Here is a 21,312-nt window from a genome sequence, read left to right as displayed (position 1 = left end):
AGTCAGCAGGAAAACCTCCAACTTCTCTCTGAAATAAAGTCAGGCATTATTTCCGCAGGCTGCGAGTTTGGGTTTCACAATTTCACGTCTTCTAAAGCATGTCTAGGTGGGAATTTGAAAGAATATTGCTCCATTATGAGAATATTAAGGCTTCAAAGGTGGTATGTTTGGAGGTGTGTTTGCCATCAGTGTCAAGTCAAACACACAAATCGTCCCTCCCTCAGCTCCTCCCAAAGCTCCACCTAATTCATCAAATTTGGCTCCAAACAATTGACAACATGGTGGCAGGTAGTAAACCGAACTCCATGCTTGAAAGTGTGGGTGGCAGATACACGTTTTTTTCTACAGGCTATGGGTAAAAATGTAGGTATTTCAAGCTTCATTTCTTAGTTGGAAATTACATTAGTGATGAAATGCAACTTGGCCAAATTCTTGCCACCAGTGTCTTTGAGAGGGACAAGTTTCAGTCAGCAATAGGTAGTTCAAACAGGGGCTCTTAAAGACTGGGGCCCCAGGTCAGGCGTGAGACATAAAGGTCACACAAACACAAAAAAGCATCCTTGACTTTCTTGGACTCACTGGGACCCAATGAATCATCACCACCTGTGCGTCTGTGCAGACTTTAATTCAACTTGGGGTCATTAGGAAATTAAGGGTAAGGCCTTTTAGAAGAATTTTAGGATGGGGGGGGGGGGGAACAGGGAGGGATTAAGCTCAAAGGGTTAAGGGTCATGGTTTTTGGCTGGTGCTCAATCATCAAACCAATATTGCATTATCTACACAGTACTAGCTCATCATCCGATGGTCAAACAAATAGACAGGATGGTGTGAAAAATGTCCTATACTTCAACTACTAAACAAGTATCTAGATGTTTACATAGTTAAGAATTATTGAAATGACTGTGCATAGCAAATATAGCCTTTAAATAAAGGTACTGTGTACATACTACAGTGGGTGAGATAGAAAGACAACCAGCCTTGCTTCAGGACATCTATACAATAATATAGTAATATCTGAAATGAAAGCAATAATGTGGTTAAATAAGTCATGTTTTAATGCAAGAGCAGGTAAATGCTATAAATCATAATATATCATCTGTATCTTTCCATTCTATTTACAAGAGTTTAACACATAGCTGGTTAGAGTGATTCTTCAGTAAGTCTGACAGCACTTCAGAGGCCCCTTCTTCGTCTGAAGCTAATTTCTGTCTTTTGGCACACTTTCCATTCCTGTGTTTTCCATATCACTCTATCTCACTTCGTCTTTCTCGCTCTCACAGCTGTTAAATCCCTCTCAATAAAATCTTAATCTCTTTCTCACCATCTGACCGACTTTTCCTTCAGCTAATGTTGTTTTTTTTTTTAATCCCCTCTTCCTCTCTGTCTGTTTTTACATCCATCTCTCGCTGAAATGTGTTATTTTCTCCTCAGCTTAGTTTGATCCTTGGCAGATAGGGCCTTTGATCTTTTAATGGAAAAAAATGCTACATTCACATTTCACAGGTTGTTCAAGTTGACATCAGCAGTCTGTGTGTGGTGCTCCTTAGCTCAGTTCTGCATCTACATCTGCTCTGCTCAGTCCCAGCACTGCTTCACTGTGCAGCACAGGTACAGTAGGAGATGTAAACTGATCCATAACTGACCCTTTTGCCACAGCACTCCTCCTCTTCCTCCACAGGTGTAGAAAAAGCATAAGATTTTATATCCAAAGCAGGTTTTGAGACGTTTGATGGATGTCTTGGCTCGTCTTGTTCCAGGTTATGAGCGAATGATGCATAGAACTGCATCTCCCGGGATCCAGTTTGTCTTCAGTTCCCCGACATGCAACACACAGCTGTCTGTCTTTTCATCCTGTTACTGAAAATGTCTCTCTGTCTGTCCATCTGTAACAATCCTGCAGGGTAATTAGTAGAGGTATTTAAGTCTGTTGTTTGTGTGTGTGTGTGTGTGTGTGTGTGTGTGTGAGGCGCATGTGTGTGTATGTGTGTGTGTGCGTGCATGTGTATGTGTGTGTGTCGTAATTATGTCCCTGTATGTGCAAGTGTCTTGCAGCGGTTATACACGCGTAGTGGAGTGTGTGTGCGTGGAGATGTGTGTGTGTGGCAAGTGTGTATTACTATACGGGCTATGGTGTGTGTATCCCTGGTGCGGATGCCCCATCCTCATCCCCACCACTGATCCAGGCGTCATGGGGGTCATCGGCGTCGCCGGGGTAACAGGGTGTGACCCAGGGGTCACCGGCAGTGACCCTGGGGTCAGGGAGGTCATGAGGGGGACGTCATCAGGCGAGCGGCGCAGGGTGAGGGTGTAGTCTGGCGGGCAGGTGAGGCGCACGGTGTCCAGCGTGCTGTAGATGTCCTGGGTGTCCAAACCGTCCAGGGCGTCCAGTGTGTCCAGAGTGTGATGGTGGTGAGCGTTGTTCCTCTCGTCTGCTGATGCTGCATCACACTCCAGCTGCTTCACCTAAAAGGTAGGATGGGTGGATGAGAGGGCGATGAGTAGCAAAGGTGGTGGAGAAGAAAATGAAAATGGGGCTCATCACCAGTACATTAACTATATTTAAGTTATTGTGCTTAAGTACAAATTCTATAGAAACAAGTTAAGAATGAGCTGCACCTCAATCAACTACAACAGTAAAATCCTGCTTTTAAACTAATGCATGAGTAGTTTACTTTTATCACTTTACGTATATTCTCCTGTTAATACTTATATACGTTTGCTTAAGTAAGAATTTCAATGCAGTTCTTTTATTTGTTTCCTTTTACACTGTAGTATTAGTAGTTTTACTTAAGTTAAGGACCTGAATACTTCCTCCACCACTGCTCATCACCAAATAATCTTGGGCTGCCACTCAAGAGTATTTTAATACTTTAATCACCAATTATTGTCTTGATTAATCAATGAATCCCACCTATTTTATACCATAAAGTGACAGAAAATAGTGAAAAATGCCCATCACACATTCCCAAAGCCTGGGATGACATGCTCAGGTTTCATGTTTTGTCCAACAACAGTCAAAAACCCCAGAGAATTTAGAGATTCAGAGAGCGATATAAAACAGCGAAGCATCAAATCCTCACAACTGAGAAGGTGGAACCAGAGAATGTTTTGACACACATGCCCAAAAAATGACTTAAACAATCAATTATCAAAATAGTGATTTATTTTCACTAATCGATTCATCAAATTGTCTCAGCTCTAATCAGGTTATCATGGCATGATCAGTCTCTGTTTTGTTAAGTTTCAATGTCAATATATAACATGGCATCTCAAATGTATCCATAATCATGTAACTGAGCTTCAGTTAAATAAATTGTGTTCCACTGTTATGTATTTAATCATGCATTCATAACAACTTTTATTCAAATACCATTTACTAGAATTCAAGTGAAAATAATCACATATTCAACATTAAAATCCAATGAAAATCTGTATATAATTATACATACGCTCTATGTGTGTGTCAGTGTCAAGGACCAGTGGCAGCTCATACCTCTCTGTGAGCCTTACACTCACCTTGAGGAAAAATAATTCAAAAATCACCACACAATGACACATCCAGCGTAGTGAAATTCTCTATTAGGCATTTAAATTCTTGTGGTAAACCAAATTCACATCGCATGAAAACTACACTGCTGCTGGTTGTCATCATCTGCCACTTCTGACTGGGTTAGACTGATTTATATGTCATCCTCTGCAATACTATTGTGGTTTCTCCTGGTCAGAACTATGTATAACTAAAGAATCAACGTCATGTGCGCTAAAACACTATGTTTGATTGTTGCTTGTCACACCAGATCTACCTTGTGTGCACAACCATTACATGAAAAGAAATTACATTTGAAATAAACAAAACACAATAGCAAAAGCAGATGCTACATGGAGCTACATGGCTGTAATTCAATTGCAAATTAACAGGATTTGTCAGCCATAAAAGAGACCTGACATTTAGCACTGTGAGATTTCAGCGCAACTAACGGGCCAAATAGTCACGGGATGAATTGGAGACAATTGGAAGCAATTCAGGCAATTGGACACAGCTCAGACATGCACATGCATCAAAACACACTCACGGCTGCACGCACAAGTACACACACTCTCACGCTGATAATGTCTGCTGATGACAGGCTGTGTTCTGCAGAAGTGATCTGCTGGCAGCTTCTCCACTGGCAAGAGAGGAGTTCATTCAAACAGCCACACACACAACCTTAACCGGCTTTATGTTGCTTAACCTTACAACAATGTGTGCGATTATGAACAAAAAGCATGATTATGTTCAAAAAACTTCAAATTATGGGGCAACAGAAGCAAACAGACATGGGAAAAAATCCCCCCCACACACACACAATAGGAATACAAAAAACATGACTCACCTGCAGTGACATCAGTCCCTCTCCCTGCAGGTGTGCGGCGACATCCGCGGGTGTGATGTCTCGCCTCGGGGGAGGAAGGGGACGTGGCCGACGATGCTCCAGACGCCTCTTGTCTTTCTTGTACAGCAGAGCCGCAAACGCCAGGATGTTCAGAAACAACAGGGACGCTCCCACCGCGATCGTCACCGAGAGTTCGGTTGAGTAGTCCTCATTTGGGACCCGGACCCCGTTTTCCCCTCCACCTTGGCCTAGAGCAGACTCTGGCGGCTGTGGAGTACCTCCTTGTGAACCTGGATGCCGTGTGCTACTAGGCGGCCAACCTTTGGCCAGACGCTTCGTGTAAGAATAAGGAGTGTCATCCTGTGGAGAGGGACTATGTGTAAAGGAGGACACCGATTGGAGGAGCTCGTTGACATGATGCAAATGAGGGACCAGCTGGAGCCAGAAGGAGATTTTGGTAGCACGGTAGTGGTCTCTGACTCTGGGCTTCAGGCCAATGTGGAGGTACAGCTGCTCTTTAGGGGTGTACTTAGACCAGGCCACTTCTTCAAAACGGTTCGGTTTAGTGTGGATGAACTTGGTGTCTTGGGGAACCGGCTGGTTTGGGTCACTAGAAAGAGTGAAAAACAATGAGTTATTTATTCACATCTAAATGGGTTGTGTGTGGCTTTGGTGGTTATATAAGCTTTTTTGTTTTTTATAATTTATGGATAACGAAAAAGAGGCATTAATCATTTGTGTTAGGAAAGGCGTTGCTTTTCATCCTCTCTGAACCCGTTGTTCTACAAATAGCTGTAATCATATACAAAAAGATACACAGGAAAAAAAGAACAAAGGGATTTAATAAAATAATTAACTCAGCAATAATGAAGTACCTGTCAGCAGCTCTGAGAATATTCACAGACTAAAACATCATTTGAAAATCAAACGCAAATAACCAAATAATAGCACAGCACAACAGCTAAGATGATCAACAAAAGAAATGCGACAGTGGTTTTCACCCACCTATTTACATTCAAGGGTCTTATTTAAAAAATAAAGGATTTTAGTGCAGTGACTCAGTGTTCGGCCATGTGTAATGCACACACCCATAGGAAGTACAAATACCAATATTTCACGCTTTTCAGTTTTTGAAATGTCAGAGACTCCTAACAGAGCTGCTGAAGACTTTTTCTCAGCTGGCGACCGTCCTCTGAGGAGTGTGAGCTTCTCTCATGCTGGCCAACAGTTTCACCGGCACTGGCACACGTCTTTCTAATCAATATCAAAGTAAAAGACAAACCAGAGACAAAAGCATATCTGTACAAAGCAAAACTAGTTTTATTCTCCTGTAAACATGCAGCAGAGCTGTTTTAGCTGCACATCATTGATTTTTGTCCACCTTATAGGCACAGTTCAAACAGTGTGTGCATATTTGTCCCTCTAACCAATATAAAACCGTCAGTTGTCTTCATTAGAGATAAATGTGTGTGTGGAATAGTGCAACAAAAACATCCTGAAGAATCACCTCTCTGACACGTTCAGACAGACGGGCATTTATTTGTTGATTCACCGGCTTATTTGCGGCGGCGGCGAAAAATGACATAAATGAAGCAGCAGCACATCTTCACAGACCTGCCGCTTACACGGTATGTGCTCACTTGTCAATCAACGCCTCATGAGCAGCACACAAAGGCAGCGAGCGTAAAAGACCTGCTGGCGCACAAACACACACACGCCGGCTGAGCGATTTATACGCCCACGCAGAGGCTTACAAAATATACATCAGGGAGCATCTCATCCTCCCTGTTAAATTGAGCTGTCGCAGAGCTCCATCACCATCTGAGGCAGCCTGAGCTGAGTGAAATGTTTCCTCAGAGAAAGTTCCCCGCTGATAATTGAAGCGCACGCTGAAATCTTCTCATGCCTCCTTTGTGATTTTGCTCTGCAGCTAGAAACTGTGGCACTCGGCGCGTTAAAGACAGTTTTTCTTAATGCCACGGTCAAATTGCGTGCGAGCACCGTCCTAATTCTGCATGTTGTGAGATAGCGAGGTTCTGCGGTGATTTAGATCAAGGTCTAGACTGCAGATGTCTCTGTAAATCTGAAGAGGTCTCGGTGGAGTGAGCCTCGATTGGATTAATTACTGGTAATTACTCTCTTCGAGCACTGCAGAAAGAGGGTCCATCCTCAACAATTACTTTTATCTTGTATATCATGTCAGAGCCGGCAGATAAAAGGTACTTTTTATCAGCGAGGATTGTCATGTGAATTCTTTCGACAACAACTGTAGTTTTCTTAGCCACTGGCAGATCATTTCACTTTCAATTTAATAAACCAGATCGCCAGAAGCTACTGGCAGATCATTTTAATTTTGATTTTAATGATTTGAATAAGCTCTTTATCTAATTGCACCAGTTTTTGACCAGAAACGACAAAAGGATGCAGAACGAGAGAGGGTTTATCAAGCAGTGGCTAATCTTTCATTCTTCTTTTCATTACCTTGGTTTTCCTCAAGGGCTTTTCCAAGAGCAGGGGTTCTTTAACTGTCTCACCCTGGGTCCAAAGAAGAAAAGCCTTGTCAAGATGTTGACGTGACAGAGAACCTGCGCGCGCCCTCAACCAAAATTAGTCTGCAGCGCTGCTTTCATGATTGTATCTAAAGTCTTCTCGACAAACATCAGAGACCTTTTGAAGGAAAAGACATTTTAGTGCCGTAGCGTTTGTCTGAGAGCTCGTTATTTTTGTTGCTTACAACTTCAAAACTATGCCAGTGAGATGTTGCTTGTCTTAATAGAGAGATGCTTTGAGGCCGTCTCCAGCACACATTTTTCCCAAATTGCATTTAGCAACGGTGTATGTATGAAAAACATCTGCTTAATGCTACTTAATAATCAAATTATCTTCTCCCCGTTATTCTGTTTGCTTGATTGTCGCCTCTCTGAGCGTGAACCCCGCCGGATAATTGCACTCCGTGCCATGTTTACTATCAATCAGTTATCAAGTACTTGCTGCTTGTCTCGATGACAGCATAGACGTAAGCCTTGGCTGTCTAATTTCGAGCCTTTTGTTCCTGTAAAATCAAGAGTGAGCCGTCCACAGTTACAGCAACAACATGCTGTTTAGCCAAAGCCAGGTCCAGTACAAAAGAGTGAGGAATGACTACCCACTGACTGCTGTGCATTTTCTTTTACATTTAAAATGTGATTAAATGGAAGGGCTTTCTTTCACCATCACGACACATTTTCTACATGTGGGTGGAGATTAGATATTTATAGCAGAAATTAGAAACGGATTTCTGTGTCGGAGAAGGCATCGTGCTGAAGCTGTGCTTTGTTTTGCCTTCTTCTCTTGATTTTCCTCATATGGTGCAGAAAAAGAAACTGTTCTCAAAGGGATCAACGTCTCACATCAGTGTACATTTTAATAGCTCACCCGGTCTTGGCAAAGTTGGTCCAGTAAGTCATGACTACAGCGCTCAGCATCACGTCGTTCTTGGAGAAGTTACAGTTGAACAGATCGGTGGGTCCCACCATGGGCACGCCAAACACATACGGCACCTACAAACACACACACACACACACGCACGCACACACACACAGCCAACAGATTACATTCATTCTCTTGACAGCAACCGGAATCATAACCGAATCAAACTCCCAGTGCAGACAGAATCTGATTCATGTGCAGTGAAGGAAGAAGCATTGAGATCCTTCACTTAAGTAAAAGTACTATTACCACACTGTGAAAACACTCCACTGCAACTCAAAGTCCTGCAGTCTTTTACTTCTACAGCTCATGTTTTTGGATTCAAATTACTGCTGCATTACTGTGTATGTTGCATTTTACTGCTGCAGATGTTTGAGGCTTAATCTACATCAATGCATCATATTCTTTAATCATCATGCTTGTGGCATCGCTGTCCTGTAAGAACCACTTATCTCTACAAAGTCAGCTTTTCATGAGCTCAAACAAACATCCCTGTTTATATTCAGTTTTGTGACAATGAATTTTTGCGCTAATCCAAGAAGGTTTTTTAAATAGTTTACTTAACTTGAAAAGGAGGCAAAATTTCTAAATCCATAAAGGAACACTTAATCCTTTAGTTTATCACAAACATTCAAAATCCTCCATGTATCTCTGTATGATTTGCAATGGACAGGAAGGGTATGAAAAATTGTAATCTGACTACAGCTGTCAAACAAATTTAGTGGAGTAAAAAGCACAAACATGGAAATCAGAGTTTTACTACTCAGTTACTAAATAACACAGAAGGATTAGTATAATAAAGTATAATCATTATAGCAATATATATACAGGCAGGTAAGACAGCCTCAGCAGCAGACGAGCAGAAAAATAATTCCATGAGCATTTCATATATTTCATGCTGTGGAGGACTGCTTGATTCGACTTGCTCAGCACTTTGAACAAATCAATATGAAGCAGCGCCTCAAGGATATTCTAAACCAAGAGCTCCTGATTCATTGTACGAGTATTTCTTTGAAACATTTGTCACGCACATTTTTGCCTCGGTGTGTTTTAGAGTTAAGTACCCAAAACCAGGCTCTGTGCCTTTAGTGAAATTCCATATCTTTACTCCTCTCCCTGATACCTACTATCGTCTCTTCTGCCGTGACGACTTAAGCGCTCTACAGCCATCACTAATGCTATCTTCGTAAAACCATACATCATTATGAAATCATCTCACCTCGTCACCATGGGCGGAGTCAGCCCAGGGCGGCGTGGCGTCACTTTGGCAGTGGTGGTAAAAGGAGTAGAAGTAGGTGGGGGATCCATACTGAGCGTGGAGGTCAGCTGTGGCGATCGCTGGCGCCACCCATTGGTGGTCTGTGAACAGCGCAACTAGAGTCTTCCTCCGGGTTTCTGCGTTGTCACGGTCCGCCCAGTCCGTGTACATAAACCTTTAGTGTATACATTTAAATTTTGCCAGTGAGTCAATTGATTAAGATTAAGTCAATTTATCTATCAGCAATCTATTGACAAACCTTTTTTGTAATTAAAGTATGCAAAAATCTATATTTTTCTTATCACACTTTATACAGTGTATATGTACACATACGCACATGCATAAACATCCATCCAACATTTTGGGAAATAAGCTTATTTTCTTCCTTGAGTTCGATGAGAAGATGATAACACTCTCTTGTGTGTGCACTAAATCTAAAAGAGGTGCTAGTTAAACTGAGCATAAAGACAGGAAACTGGGAGGTTATAAAAACCCACCAACATCATTAAAGCTCACTATTCAATTAATCCACATGCAAAAAGACTTATAAAAGCATCATGTTGTGGTTTTGCAGGACATAATGCGCTGTGACTATTTCTTGGCAAGCCTCTGCTGGTTGTCTGGCAACCTCGCGGTGAAGAGTCGAGGATGTCACTACTCCAGGCCAAGAAATAGTCCGGCATACAACCCCCTGTAAAACCACAAATTGCCAATTTTCCACTTTGTTTTTTGTACAAATTAAAGAAACAAGGGCTAACATGCTAATTAGTGAACTTCAGAGATGTTGGTAGTTGGATTTTTCTAACTTTGGACAGAGCCAGGCTAGCTGTTTGCCCCATTTACAGTTTTCAAGCTAAGCTAGGCTAGCCATCCTCTGACTGCAGAGTCTTTAGACTCAACAAACATGAGGGGGGATCAATGTTCCCATCTAACTCTTGGCAAGAGAGCAGATAAGCATATGTCCAAAAATGTCAAACTCCTCCTGAAATACCTTCCGACATTTACAGCCTCACTCACCTTATGCTCTCTCTCAGCGTATCTCGGCCTTCTGGGTATCCATACAAACTATCCACAAAGTCTGACACAGCAAAGTCAAAGTCTTCAGCCGTGACACCGTCCTCTGAGTCCACAATGCCCTCCACAAACTTCACGCCCTCGCCCTGATTAACCCCCAGCATCACGTCGTAGTTCAGAAACTCTCCCTGCTCCATCAGAATCTGGGGGTCATCTGGTATAACATCACCATCAATCACCGGGGCAAAAGCCGTGTGATATTTGGCCGGCGTTATGTTCTGCTCCACGAGTTCGCGGTAACTCCGGCCCTGGAGGCAGGCGACCAGTTGGGTGCTGTCGTCGATGCCGCATCCCACCCTCTCACCAAGCTGCCGGGCGTACTTGCTGGGCTGGTAGTTGACAGCCCAACTGGCTAATGCGCTGCCGCTCTGGATGATGGCTCTGTGGAACAGGTCTGAGACACACAGGAACACACACACACACACATCAATGCAAATATGCGTGCGTAAAGCATGCACACTGAGGAGCACATGTATACATTTCTAGACGCACATGCACCTACACACATACGTATGAACGCACAACCACATGGTTGCACAATTGGAGGGTTAAACAATACATTTGTAGACATAAACACATGCAGAATAAAAATTCCCAAAGTAGGACAACACTGAGCTCACAGACATGCATTATTCAAATGGATGACAGGTCATGGTTAGAGCACCACTTTTAAGTAGGTAAGAGTTAAAAAGTTTAAATAATACAGCTCTTAGCTATATGAGTCAGGGGCAGGCTGTATTATTCAGAAGGCTTATTCAGGCATTTATACCAGTAAATGAAAGCTGTATCGGTCCACTGGAGACCTTGAAAAGTTTCATATCCATAAATGTCATAGCTTTCACAGCACCCACCCACATACCAGCCATCATAGGTGCACAGCTGTCTATCTTCCTATATTCGCTGCATGTTTTAGAGTGCTTTCTGCATTAAGTTAAACTGAATAAAACACAGCAGCGTTCTTGTCCATGATCCTTCCTTACCCTCAGAGTAGTGAGACAAGGTGAGCAGGCTGACGCAGGAAGCGCCGGCACCAGATCCGAAGACGGTGACCCTGTTTGGGTCTCCTCCGAAAGCTGCGATGTTCTCCTTCACCCAACGCAGAGCCTGGATCTGATCCAGCAAGCCATAGTTCCCTTTGGCTGCCTGGTCACCTGTACTCAGAAATCCTACAGGTAGACAGAGAGAGGGACGTTGTTAGAAATTGTAGAACATAATAAAACGCCCTCTTGAGAATTCAGCAAAGAATGTAAGAATAATGAGTTGATCAAAAGAAGTTTTTCCTGCTGACTTTTAGAAAATATAAACCTCCACAAACACACAGGAGCACAGAGGAAGGGGATACCGCACATCCTCGCATCACGGCATCCCCATTGTTCAGATCAGCTACGCATGAGCCTTGTTTATCATACATTTAAAGAGAAACTAATGATGTTCCTCCCCTACAATCATTGGAAAATGTTATCAAATCAACAAGGTACATCCATATTCATGTAAGTGAAAATCAACACACGCACACAAACACACGGACATAAACCCACACCCACATGCAGTTAAAAATTCATCCCTTATTCCCTGTACTGCTGACGTTGTTAAGTAAACGCAAAGGACCCTAATGGCTCACTCTGCTACAGTATATCTCATTACTGCAGAAGCTAATTTCTATGAACCTCAAGCTGGCCCCGAACATGTAAGAGTATAATGAGCAAGAAAGGCAGTGTTGTGAAAATGATACATTTCATCAGTCATGTGAGTGCAATTTGTGAGAAATTGCACTCATGTTAAATAGCCATTATAAGGAAATTATGTTAATTCCATTGTAATAACAGTTTCAGAATGACTTCATATGTGCCGTGCATTCACAGCTAGATTTGGGTAAATGTTTCAGTTTACTTATTTATTTATGTTTTTTACATTTCTGTAGAAAAATCCCAGCAGATTACAGTAAAACTGGCAGAAAAAAAAAAAAAACCTCTGTGCGTAACTTTAACCTGTCTTGCATATGTGGGCTCACCTCATGCATCCAACTCATGATGAAAATGATGAGGAGGAGGAAGATGAAGAAGAAGACACTGCTACTCGAGATGATGGATGATGGTGGTGGCGGTGGTGGTGATGGTGATGATCACATTGGAGGTGGTGCAAACACAGAGGATGGAGACGAAGACAAAAAGAAGGATGTAGGATTGGCTTTGCTTAACTCAATATGGTGATTACAGCTGTAGCGGCTAGTTTTTTTTTTTTTTCCCCCAAGGTCAGAATTAAATAGCTGTTTCACCCATCAGGCAGATGCAGATTTATGCCATCTCATAAAATCAATATCTAAGCCTTGAAAGCTTTGAAAGCTTCTAAAAAACAGAAGAGACAGCGTGGATCTCATAAACTCAAATCAATGCTTTTTTTGGTTGAATGTTTTAACCTTTTAACATGCATGCGACTCTTCTCCACTCCAGTTTCCAAAACATTCTTTGTCTAATTAAAGGAGAGCCCAGAAGTGGCCTTCCCTCGGGAGGAGGAATATTTCTCATACTCTATTAACATGCTTTGTGTGTACACATGATCTGCAAAATGTGCTAAAACGGCAGAAAAAGATAGAAAACAAAATGAGTGCACTTAATAATTTATAGAGGAAGAGCAGCTGAGTGCCATAAGAAGTCTACCTTTACTTTTGCTCTCTTATAGTTAGTAAATCTAATAAGTAGCATTCCTACTAGTAAGTCTAATACATGGATTTATGTATTTCTGCAAAATATCAGTTGCTTTCTGCAACATAATCAAGTAGATTAAAGAGACAGTTGCATGTGGGTAAAATCATATTCAACATTGCTGAATAGGCTGAATTCCATAACTAATTCTAAAACATACTATATGTTTTATTAACCTGCTGGCACATTTTAATTAATTTCTTCATATGAATTATTAAATAGCGGGCACCTACTACTGAGAGTGAGGGCATGATTTAACCCAGCCAATGGAATGATATGCAGCTCATGCATCTGACTTAATCATGTGTGACAGCATACTCAAACAAACTGTTCAATACCCTCAGTGTAGTACAGTAAGTGATGGCTTTAAAGTATGTTTTTAACCCTCCTGTTGCCCTGCTCAGGCTTTGTAATATTAAGAATTACAGCCAGTAAATGCCGGGGTTCTAAGATATCCTATTTATTCAGCCTGTGAGCTTTGCATAGCGGTCTAAAATTAGAAAAACCACAGGGAATCAGATTTTCCCTGTTCAGAGAGCAATGAGTCAGAGAGTCATGGAGGTAAAAAGGATCAGATTTGAGTCAATGCTAGTAGTGGAAAAAATTGGCTTCAGGGGGTTTATTTCCACTAGGGACACCCATACTGAACATGTTTTCACTAAAAAAAAAAAAAAAAAAAAAAAAAAAAACCAAAAAGGCGCTGTGGGTAAAAACAACTCACTCATGGTTTTCACATTTTATAGCTCGGTGAAGGATTAAACAATCCAGATGGTGAATATAATGTGGATGTGAAGAAACGGTAGGCAAATGTTTAGTTAACAGAAACTGCATTTACAAAGTGCGAGTGACATCAATACTCGCTCTAGCACTTACAAACACACTGAATGAGGTTCTATATGAAAATGCTACTGCTTGGCCCAGATCTAATGATCCACTGTCATAGACTAAACCTGCACACCCTGATCTCACACCACCTCCTCTTTGCTTCCTCAGCTTTTAACAGGGGATCCAACTACTCTTTTTCACCATCTTTTTATCCATTTATCACCCTTTAGCCTAGCCCCCCTCAATGTAAAGCAAATGACTATACAGTAGGTGTGTGATACCGCAGTGATATTATCAGAATACCCAGAGCACCTTGGCAGTAATTGCACTGCTATTGTTCTTGCTCAAAGGGTGGAGCGTGGTGTCGGAGCACCAGCCACTTTAAAATGTGTATTGTTTCACTATGGACTGCTTCCTAGCTGCATGTATTTGGGGGTTCTCCAGTAAAACTTCTGGATATGTCCAATAGGCGTTCTAAAAAATCTACCCAAAATGCTTCCAAGCAGTGCATCTATCAGTGTGATAATTGGTTGTCGACATATACTGTAAGTTTCTGTATTGCAGAATAACTCAAAAGGATGAAAAATGTGTGGAATATAGGATCCAAGTTGGCAACACATGGTTTTATTTTGAAATACAGCTACACCCATACTAAAAGCATGTACACTCATGTTACCATTTAGAACTGAAGTGTTGCTCAAACAACATAGATATAGAAGTTATATTGTTTTACCCAGCACTCCTAGGCGATAGTTGAGGGTTATGACGATGACGTTGCCGTAGCTTGCCAGCACACTGCCATCCATCATGTTACCGGTGCCTTCTGTGTACGAGCCACCGTGGACGTAGACCATTACCGGCCGCTGACCCCCTTCCTCATGGATGTCTGGGAAAGACAATAAAAGATAGATGGATACATAATTTGCAGCAACATATGGCCTGACAATGTGTTCAGATGAGTGTTTAAGGTGACATCATTGAATCACCTGAGGCCACTGCTACACATACTCATTGTTTGTGCATGAGTGTATGCAGAGATCCACCCACCTTCCTTCTGCCTCCGTTCTCACTGCTGTTTGAATAAAAGTCCATATTCCATATTGACTGTGTGTGCGTTTGTATGTGTGTGTGTGTGTGTGTGGACTGACTGTCCACCTGTCCATCTGCATGTACCTCAGCCTTAAATCACTCTGTGGGTTTATACATACAAAAGCAGAAAAGGTATGTAGCTCATTTGCTTTCCTTGTGCTGCGAATCTCGCTGCCTTCATTTCTCTGCAGGTGGATATAAATTGAGGCTGTGGAAGTGTGTATGCATGCTATCGTGTGTGTGTGAGTGTGTTTGTGTGTGTGTGTGTGTGTGTGTGTGTGTGTGTGTAGGGTCACATGCATCTGTATGAACCAATATATATGCATGAGTGAGTCTGTGTCCTTCCCACTTTCCTGCACAAGTAAAGGCGTAAACCCTTTGGCAACTGACGCAGGTGTCTGCATATTAAGTGTTGGTTCAACCAGCGACGTGCACAAGGGAGGGAGCGGGGGGAGACTGGTTGGGGAGGGGGGTCCACTTAAAAAAAAAAAGAGCTTTATTTATTTATTTAACAAGGGTATGGCTGTGCCCTGATAGGACACTCGCTTTAATCATTTGTTGCAGCCAAAATGTCCTCAAAATCATCTTGCAATCGCCACTAGGTACCTCTCTGGTTCGCCAGCACTCTGGTGTGACTTTAGGCCAAAATTATAATCGTAGTTCTAACCCTGCATGCATTGGGGCTGGGCAATGAATCTAATTTCATTTTCAATTAGGATTTTTGGTGATTATGAAAACAAGACAGGTGAGGTGAACCATTATTGTGCGATATTGCATTCCATGAATTCCATTCATTTTGTCTTGTGTTATAAATCCAGCGCACCCCTTCACAATGGTATGTTTTCACCCGTCACTAAAAGCCAAAATTCACTCTCGGCCAGGCTGTAGCATGATTAGCTCAGCTCATCGTGGTCAAGCAAGCCGTCATTTGCAAAACAAAAAAAGACACAGATTTTGATGCACGTCTATCCGTGCTGTTACAGTACAGGTGCTTGGAGCGGTCAATAAGTACAAGAGACACGCATTTCAGAAATCCTCTCTCACATTTTATATACCAAATAAAAATGACATTATAATACACATTATATATTATATAAGTATTTACATTAATTATATCATATATTATGTTATTGTGTATTATTATTAGAAGACATGTTTTAATTGTTTTCATTAAGTTTAAGTTAATCCAATGTTAAAGTTTTTTTAAAGTTCAATAAATGCATGATATTCTAAAGTCAATACATTATTGTATTAAATATTCATGATCTCAATATTGATCAAATAATTGTGATTACGATTTTTGCCAAGATCAAGCAGCCCTGGCATGCATCTTTATTCACCCGTTCCCCTAACAGTCTTGGCACACCCTTGGGTTCACTCACCTTCCTCAGTGGGCACGTAGATATTGAGGTAGAGACAATCCTCACTCTGGTGAGTGAGGTACGTCGCCGCTATGTCCAGGTTAGCCGTGAGCCAGGACGGCATCATATCTCCCAGCATGCTCCTCTCATCCAGCGACTGCGGGCACACGGGAGCAAACTGTGTCACATTTCGTATTCCTGGCCAGGGTAAAGGAGGCTCGGGTGGCTGGAAGCGCCGGTCCCCCGTAGGAGGCCTTGCGTATGGCACACCCAAGTACTGGATGACGGGCCCCAGGAGGTCGGAGGGCAGCGGGGTCAGGATGCCACGGATCCGCCCCTGCGCTGTGGAGATGACAGGCACAGTCTGCTGTGCCGATGAGGAGGCAGGATAGAGAGAAAGGGAGAGGAGGAGGGATAGAAACCCGAGCAGGGAGGAAAAGGATGGGAGAGGAGATGAGGGAGAGGGAGTTCTCCTCGTCCTCAGCTCCGACATGATGGTGTGTTTAGGGGTAGCTGGGAGATGAGGGATGGGAGGGGAGGAGGGACTGGGGGAGGGCGAGGGTTACGGCTGTGTTGACCCTTCAGAGGTATCCAACACTCACACACAGCTGCTGCTCAGCGTGGCCCATAGCACACGCAATACACACAGTCCTGACTCTTGCAAACAACCTTTTCCTCTTGTGTATGTGTGTGTGTTTGGTCCTGTGTGTGAGTCAGTGATTCTGTGCCTCTGAGTGTGCGGTGACTCAGTCCGAGAGTCCCTTGAATATGTGTCTGTGTGTGGATGTATGTGTGGAAGTGTTTAAGCAAGTGTGTATGTCCTGGGCTGGCGACTCAAGCATGTGTGTGTGTGTGTGTGTGTGTGTGTGTGTGAGTGTGTGCGAGTCTCTCGTTATGTAAACAGTAGCATCACTGTTCCTCTGTCACTCTCTCCTTCCGGTCACCCCCATAACAAGCCCAAAGTGCCTCCTGGAAAAGAGAAAGAAAGGCAGAGAAATGGAAAGAGAGGCGCAGAAGGATTTAATTAGTCTTCATTAGAATAATCACAGTGTAAAATAAATAAACTGTCACACACTCGCGCGTGCGCGCACGTACACACACACACAGCAGGCTTACACATCACATCAGAAGAATAGGCTCTGCCACCTCACTGCTGTTCACGTTAAAAATAGATATGAGAGCGATAGATAGGGCAAACGAGATGTTGTCCGCTCAGCTTAACTCGGTGTCAGGGCGGCTGTGTCACACGGGAATGGCTTGTCTGTGTGTGTGTGTGTGTGTGTGCGTGTGTGTGTGTGTGTGTGTGTGTGTGTCCGGTATGAGCTGCAGACATATGTCACAACCTCACTACACACTGTTTCACAGATCACAGGACCCGGTTGGAGGAGGGGGGTGGCGCATTGGAGGGGGGGATGAAGAGTCAAGTCACATGCTTAATTAGACCCTGAATACACCGTGGGGCTCCTGACCTGCATGGAGCATAAGGTAGGAAGCCTGTGACACACACAAACACACACACACACACTTTGTTCCCATCTCACTCCCACATTTGAATACACACCTTCTTTATGTCTCCCAACAGGCTAACAGATACACACACACACACACACACACACACGTTTTTCTCTCTTCCAAAGATGATCACACACACTTTCTTGCTCTCTCTATATGTTCACACACACACACACACACATACGCACTCTCTCTCTCTCGCACAAACACACACAGCTGCTCCCCAGCCGTCACTGCTATCTCCCTCTGGGGGCCTTAGGGCAGAATATTAACACATACACAGACACGCGCGCGCACAGGGGGGAGCAACATCAATTTCCGCACATCCGCGCGCACGTCCACACTGAGCAACAAAGATATTAGAGTGTAAAGATGATCAGTCCTGTCGCTCCTCCCATGTTAGATTGTATTGGTGTCGGCTGTCCAAGGTGCTAGTTAACATTCCAGTGGTGATCACACGCGCTGATGAATAACGCTCCATTTATCAAGGCAAACCCGCCTGCCACCCTCCCCTTGAATATTTTTATACAGGAAGAAGAGATAAAAAGCTGCGTTGCACCCTCATCAAAATCGTGCAAGAGGAAGCAGAGAATTAAAAAATAGTAATAATAAAAAAAAGAGCAAGTGTAGGAAGAAATGCTTGCTGGCGAGGGTAATACCCTGTTTGAAATCTCTATCGCCACTGAAGCTGACTACGGCAAAACACACACACACACACACACTCAAATGCAAAGCCTCAACCTGCATCCTCGCTGCAGTAAGAATCATCAAATGACCAAATGTAGGATATACCGTACCCAGCCGGGGCGAGAGGAGGTGTGAAATCCCGCGGACCATGTTCCTGCTCCCGTCCACCGCAATATTCGCCTCGTGTTTTCGCTGCTGCAGCTTAGCCGACGTGCCCGGGATGGGATATTGGGAGATATTCCTCTGCTGCTGCTGCTGCTGCTGGTGGTGGTGGTGGTGGCGGTGGCACGTCTCCTGGGTGAGAATAACCCCCAAAAAAGAAAGAGGTGGGAAAAAAACAACCCTCAAGCCTTCAGTCCGAGAAAGCTGCAAATGAAAAGAAAAAGACGGTTTTGGATGTAGTAGAAAATGTTCTCCAAGGAGCGCAAGGCCCAGGACGTTCAAATGATCAATCTCCCTCTCTCCCTTTCTTTCGCCTCCCTCCCCCCCTCGCTCTCTCTCTCTCTCGCTGCCTCTCTCTCCCTCTCCCTGTGTCTCTTTCTCTCGGTAGATGCGATTGGACAGTGTGGCAGGCAGCCGCTACTGATCCAATGATACGCACCTAGCTCCGTGAGGAAGTGCAGACTGGAGAGGAGAGGGGAGGATGGAGGAGAGCAGGGGACCGACCTGTGCAGGGAAACACGCGCGCGCGCGCGCACGCACTCACAGAAGTGCCTACCGCTACGCAAAGCACACTGGGGCATAAACATATGAGGCTCCGTGCGTTTACACAAACCTGTAGATGGTCCCATCACGCATAAAAAAACATACAAGCACAGACAACAGACATGCTCACAGAAACCTGTAGCAAACACATGCCCAGACACACGCACGCACACACACCTTCACACGTTCACAAATGGTGCTGTAGTACACAGTGACCTCTTCAGGACCAGAGCAGGAGACTCTGTTGCCATTCTATTCAGCTCTGCCTGCCAGCAGCTTTCTCCCTTAGGCACTGCATGTGTGTGTGTGTGTGTGTGTGTGTGTGTGTGTGTGTGTGAGACTATGGTAATGCAGTGGGTCTGCAGTCGCTACTAACTGTGTTTGGGAACACTCCTCACGTCAGCACAGCCTGCCGCAGCCGCATTCAGAACTTTCTATTCCTCTCCTCAACAATCTTCCATCCAGCCATCCATCTCTTTGTCTGCCTGCCTGTCTGCCTCCGTGTCTGCCCGTGCACTTGTTTGCTCATTCCTCTGCGTCTGCCCTCTACTCACATCTCCTCCCTCTCTCTTTTTAAAAACAGGTGTCTTTTTTTTTAATAAGGCAAACTAAAACATGCAGGTCAATTTGTGGAAAGGCTTTGTGCAGATGGGCTTTGAGAAGCGATTTGGAAGGATGACATTGACTTAAAGTCTAAGCTTTACAAAGCCATAAGGCCCCTATAACAGCAGAAGCTGTGTCACTCATTCTTTTTAACTGAGACTGCCTGCCTGAATGTCTGAGGCTGTGTCTCAGTCTCAGACCGGATTAAAAGGTTAGAGTTGTAGCTGGAGGTTAGCCCCACACAACTCAAAAAAGTTATCGATAAAATCCCAGGAATAACTCTAAAACTGCCAGGCTGTGAATGTAAGGGCATAAAAATAAGCTACCGCAATTTGCACACGTCAGGGGACGTATTGCACCTTGTCAGTTCGTCGGAAAGATTACCCAGCTGAAGTTAACACAATGATTTGGGAGAGTTGCCCAAAGGTCAACCTCGGATAAAAGATGATACAAAAGTCTATTACCTGAAAGCTGGACCACAACAGACCTCTGAGTACTATAATGTGAAATGGATTCAGGGGCAGCAACAAGGTGTTGGCAACAAAACAATACTTCAATTTTGCCAGAGTAAAGAACATTTAATGGAAAAGTTAACTTCCTGTTGCAGTGTTTAGTAATGTGAGCAGCTGACAGGATGTGAACCTGGACCCAAGTCGTTTACTAGCAAGCTGTCAGTTTTAAACCGAGATCTGGATCTGTTGAGACAGGGAGGCCTCATGGACGTTGGGACTTTAGGAGAGATAGTGTCCCCTGTGTTTGTCATCACTCATTTCACTGTCCTTGTCTTGCCATAACTAATGAAAGAATACAATAGACAAAATCATGAGAACTGAGAGAAAGCAGATCCCCCTTGACAATAATGTAATGTAAATATATGCCTACATACTGTCTATAATAAGGCCTGATTAGATTCAATGACAGAATGGATGTCAAGATAACTGACAGACATAAAGTAGATAGTGAATTTAATCAAAAAACACTGTTTAAATCAGAAATTGGAGACAACATTGTCTTGGTAAGGTGTACACCTTTCTTCCAAAACATGTCTTTGGAAGTGAAACTCCTGCCATGCACGTCCCAATAATGAGCCTAAGTCTTTTAGGGCTAGTCCTTTTGTCAGCTGGGCCTGCTTAGCATTTTTATACATGTCACAGAGCATAATAGAGGGTTAATTGCTTAATTGCCCCTTCACCAAGACTGAAAACTGCCAAAGTACTGTGTTGGACAATTATTTTAGTATTTCCTGCTGGTTTTAAGTGCTTTGGCGGGTGAAAGCTCTGTTCTAGTGTGCAGAGAGTGGTAATAATTACACAAAGTCGTCAAAAAAAACAGGAATTTAAGTTTTATGTGCAAAAATAAATAAATACTGTTATAATGATTATTTCTCACTGAGACTGCATATGCAACAGGGTCCAGATGTTTTTGCTTTACACCCATGAATGAAACCAACTGTTGATTTTAGTTTAACTGAGTCAGATAAGTAAACAACTGAACAGGTTGTCCGATGTGAAGATTTTCCTTTTTAAGGGATAAAAAATGAAAAACAAGCAAAACTACACTCAGCAGTTCAGGAAAATCTTGACACTCCATGCTTTATACTGCTGTGGATTCACATGGACATCACAATCCTGCAAAGAGCACCACTTTTATTTTAT

The 21,312-nt window shown here is 43.2% G+C and overlaps 1 protein-coding gene across 1 annotated transcript; it reads right to left on the bottom strand.

Moving 5' to 3' along the window:
* Nucleotides 1-2,055: 2,055 nt before the first annotated feature.
* On the bottom strand, nt 2,056-16,643 carry nlgn4xb (neuroligin 4 X-linked b). The gene is made up of 8 exons (XM_041950305.1): nt 16,172-16,643; nt 14,434-14,586; nt 11,154-11,339; nt 10,117-10,567; nt 9,061-9,274; nt 7,788-7,912; nt 4,374-4,983; nt 2,056-2,463 (listed from the first exon to the last, which is right to left on the bottom strand). The coding sequence occupies exons 1-8, from the start codon at nt 16,641-16,643 to the stop codon at nt 2,056-2,058; spliced, it is 2,619 nt and encodes an 872-aa protein (XP_041806239.1).
* Between the last annotated feature and the right edge of the window lie 4,669 nt (nt 16,644-21,312).

Source organism: Chelmon rostratus, chromosome 13, assembly GCF_017976325.1.
Source record: "Chelmon rostratus isolate fCheRos1 chromosome 13, fCheRos1.pri, whole genome shotgun sequence".
In the NCBI taxonomy this organism is placed as follows: Eukaryota; Metazoa; Chordata; class Actinopteri; order Chaetodontiformes; family Chaetodontidae; genus Chelmon; species Chelmon rostratus.
The sequence above is the reverse complement of the archived record's forward strand: the minus strand, read 5'-3'. Positions and strand labels throughout refer to the sequence as shown.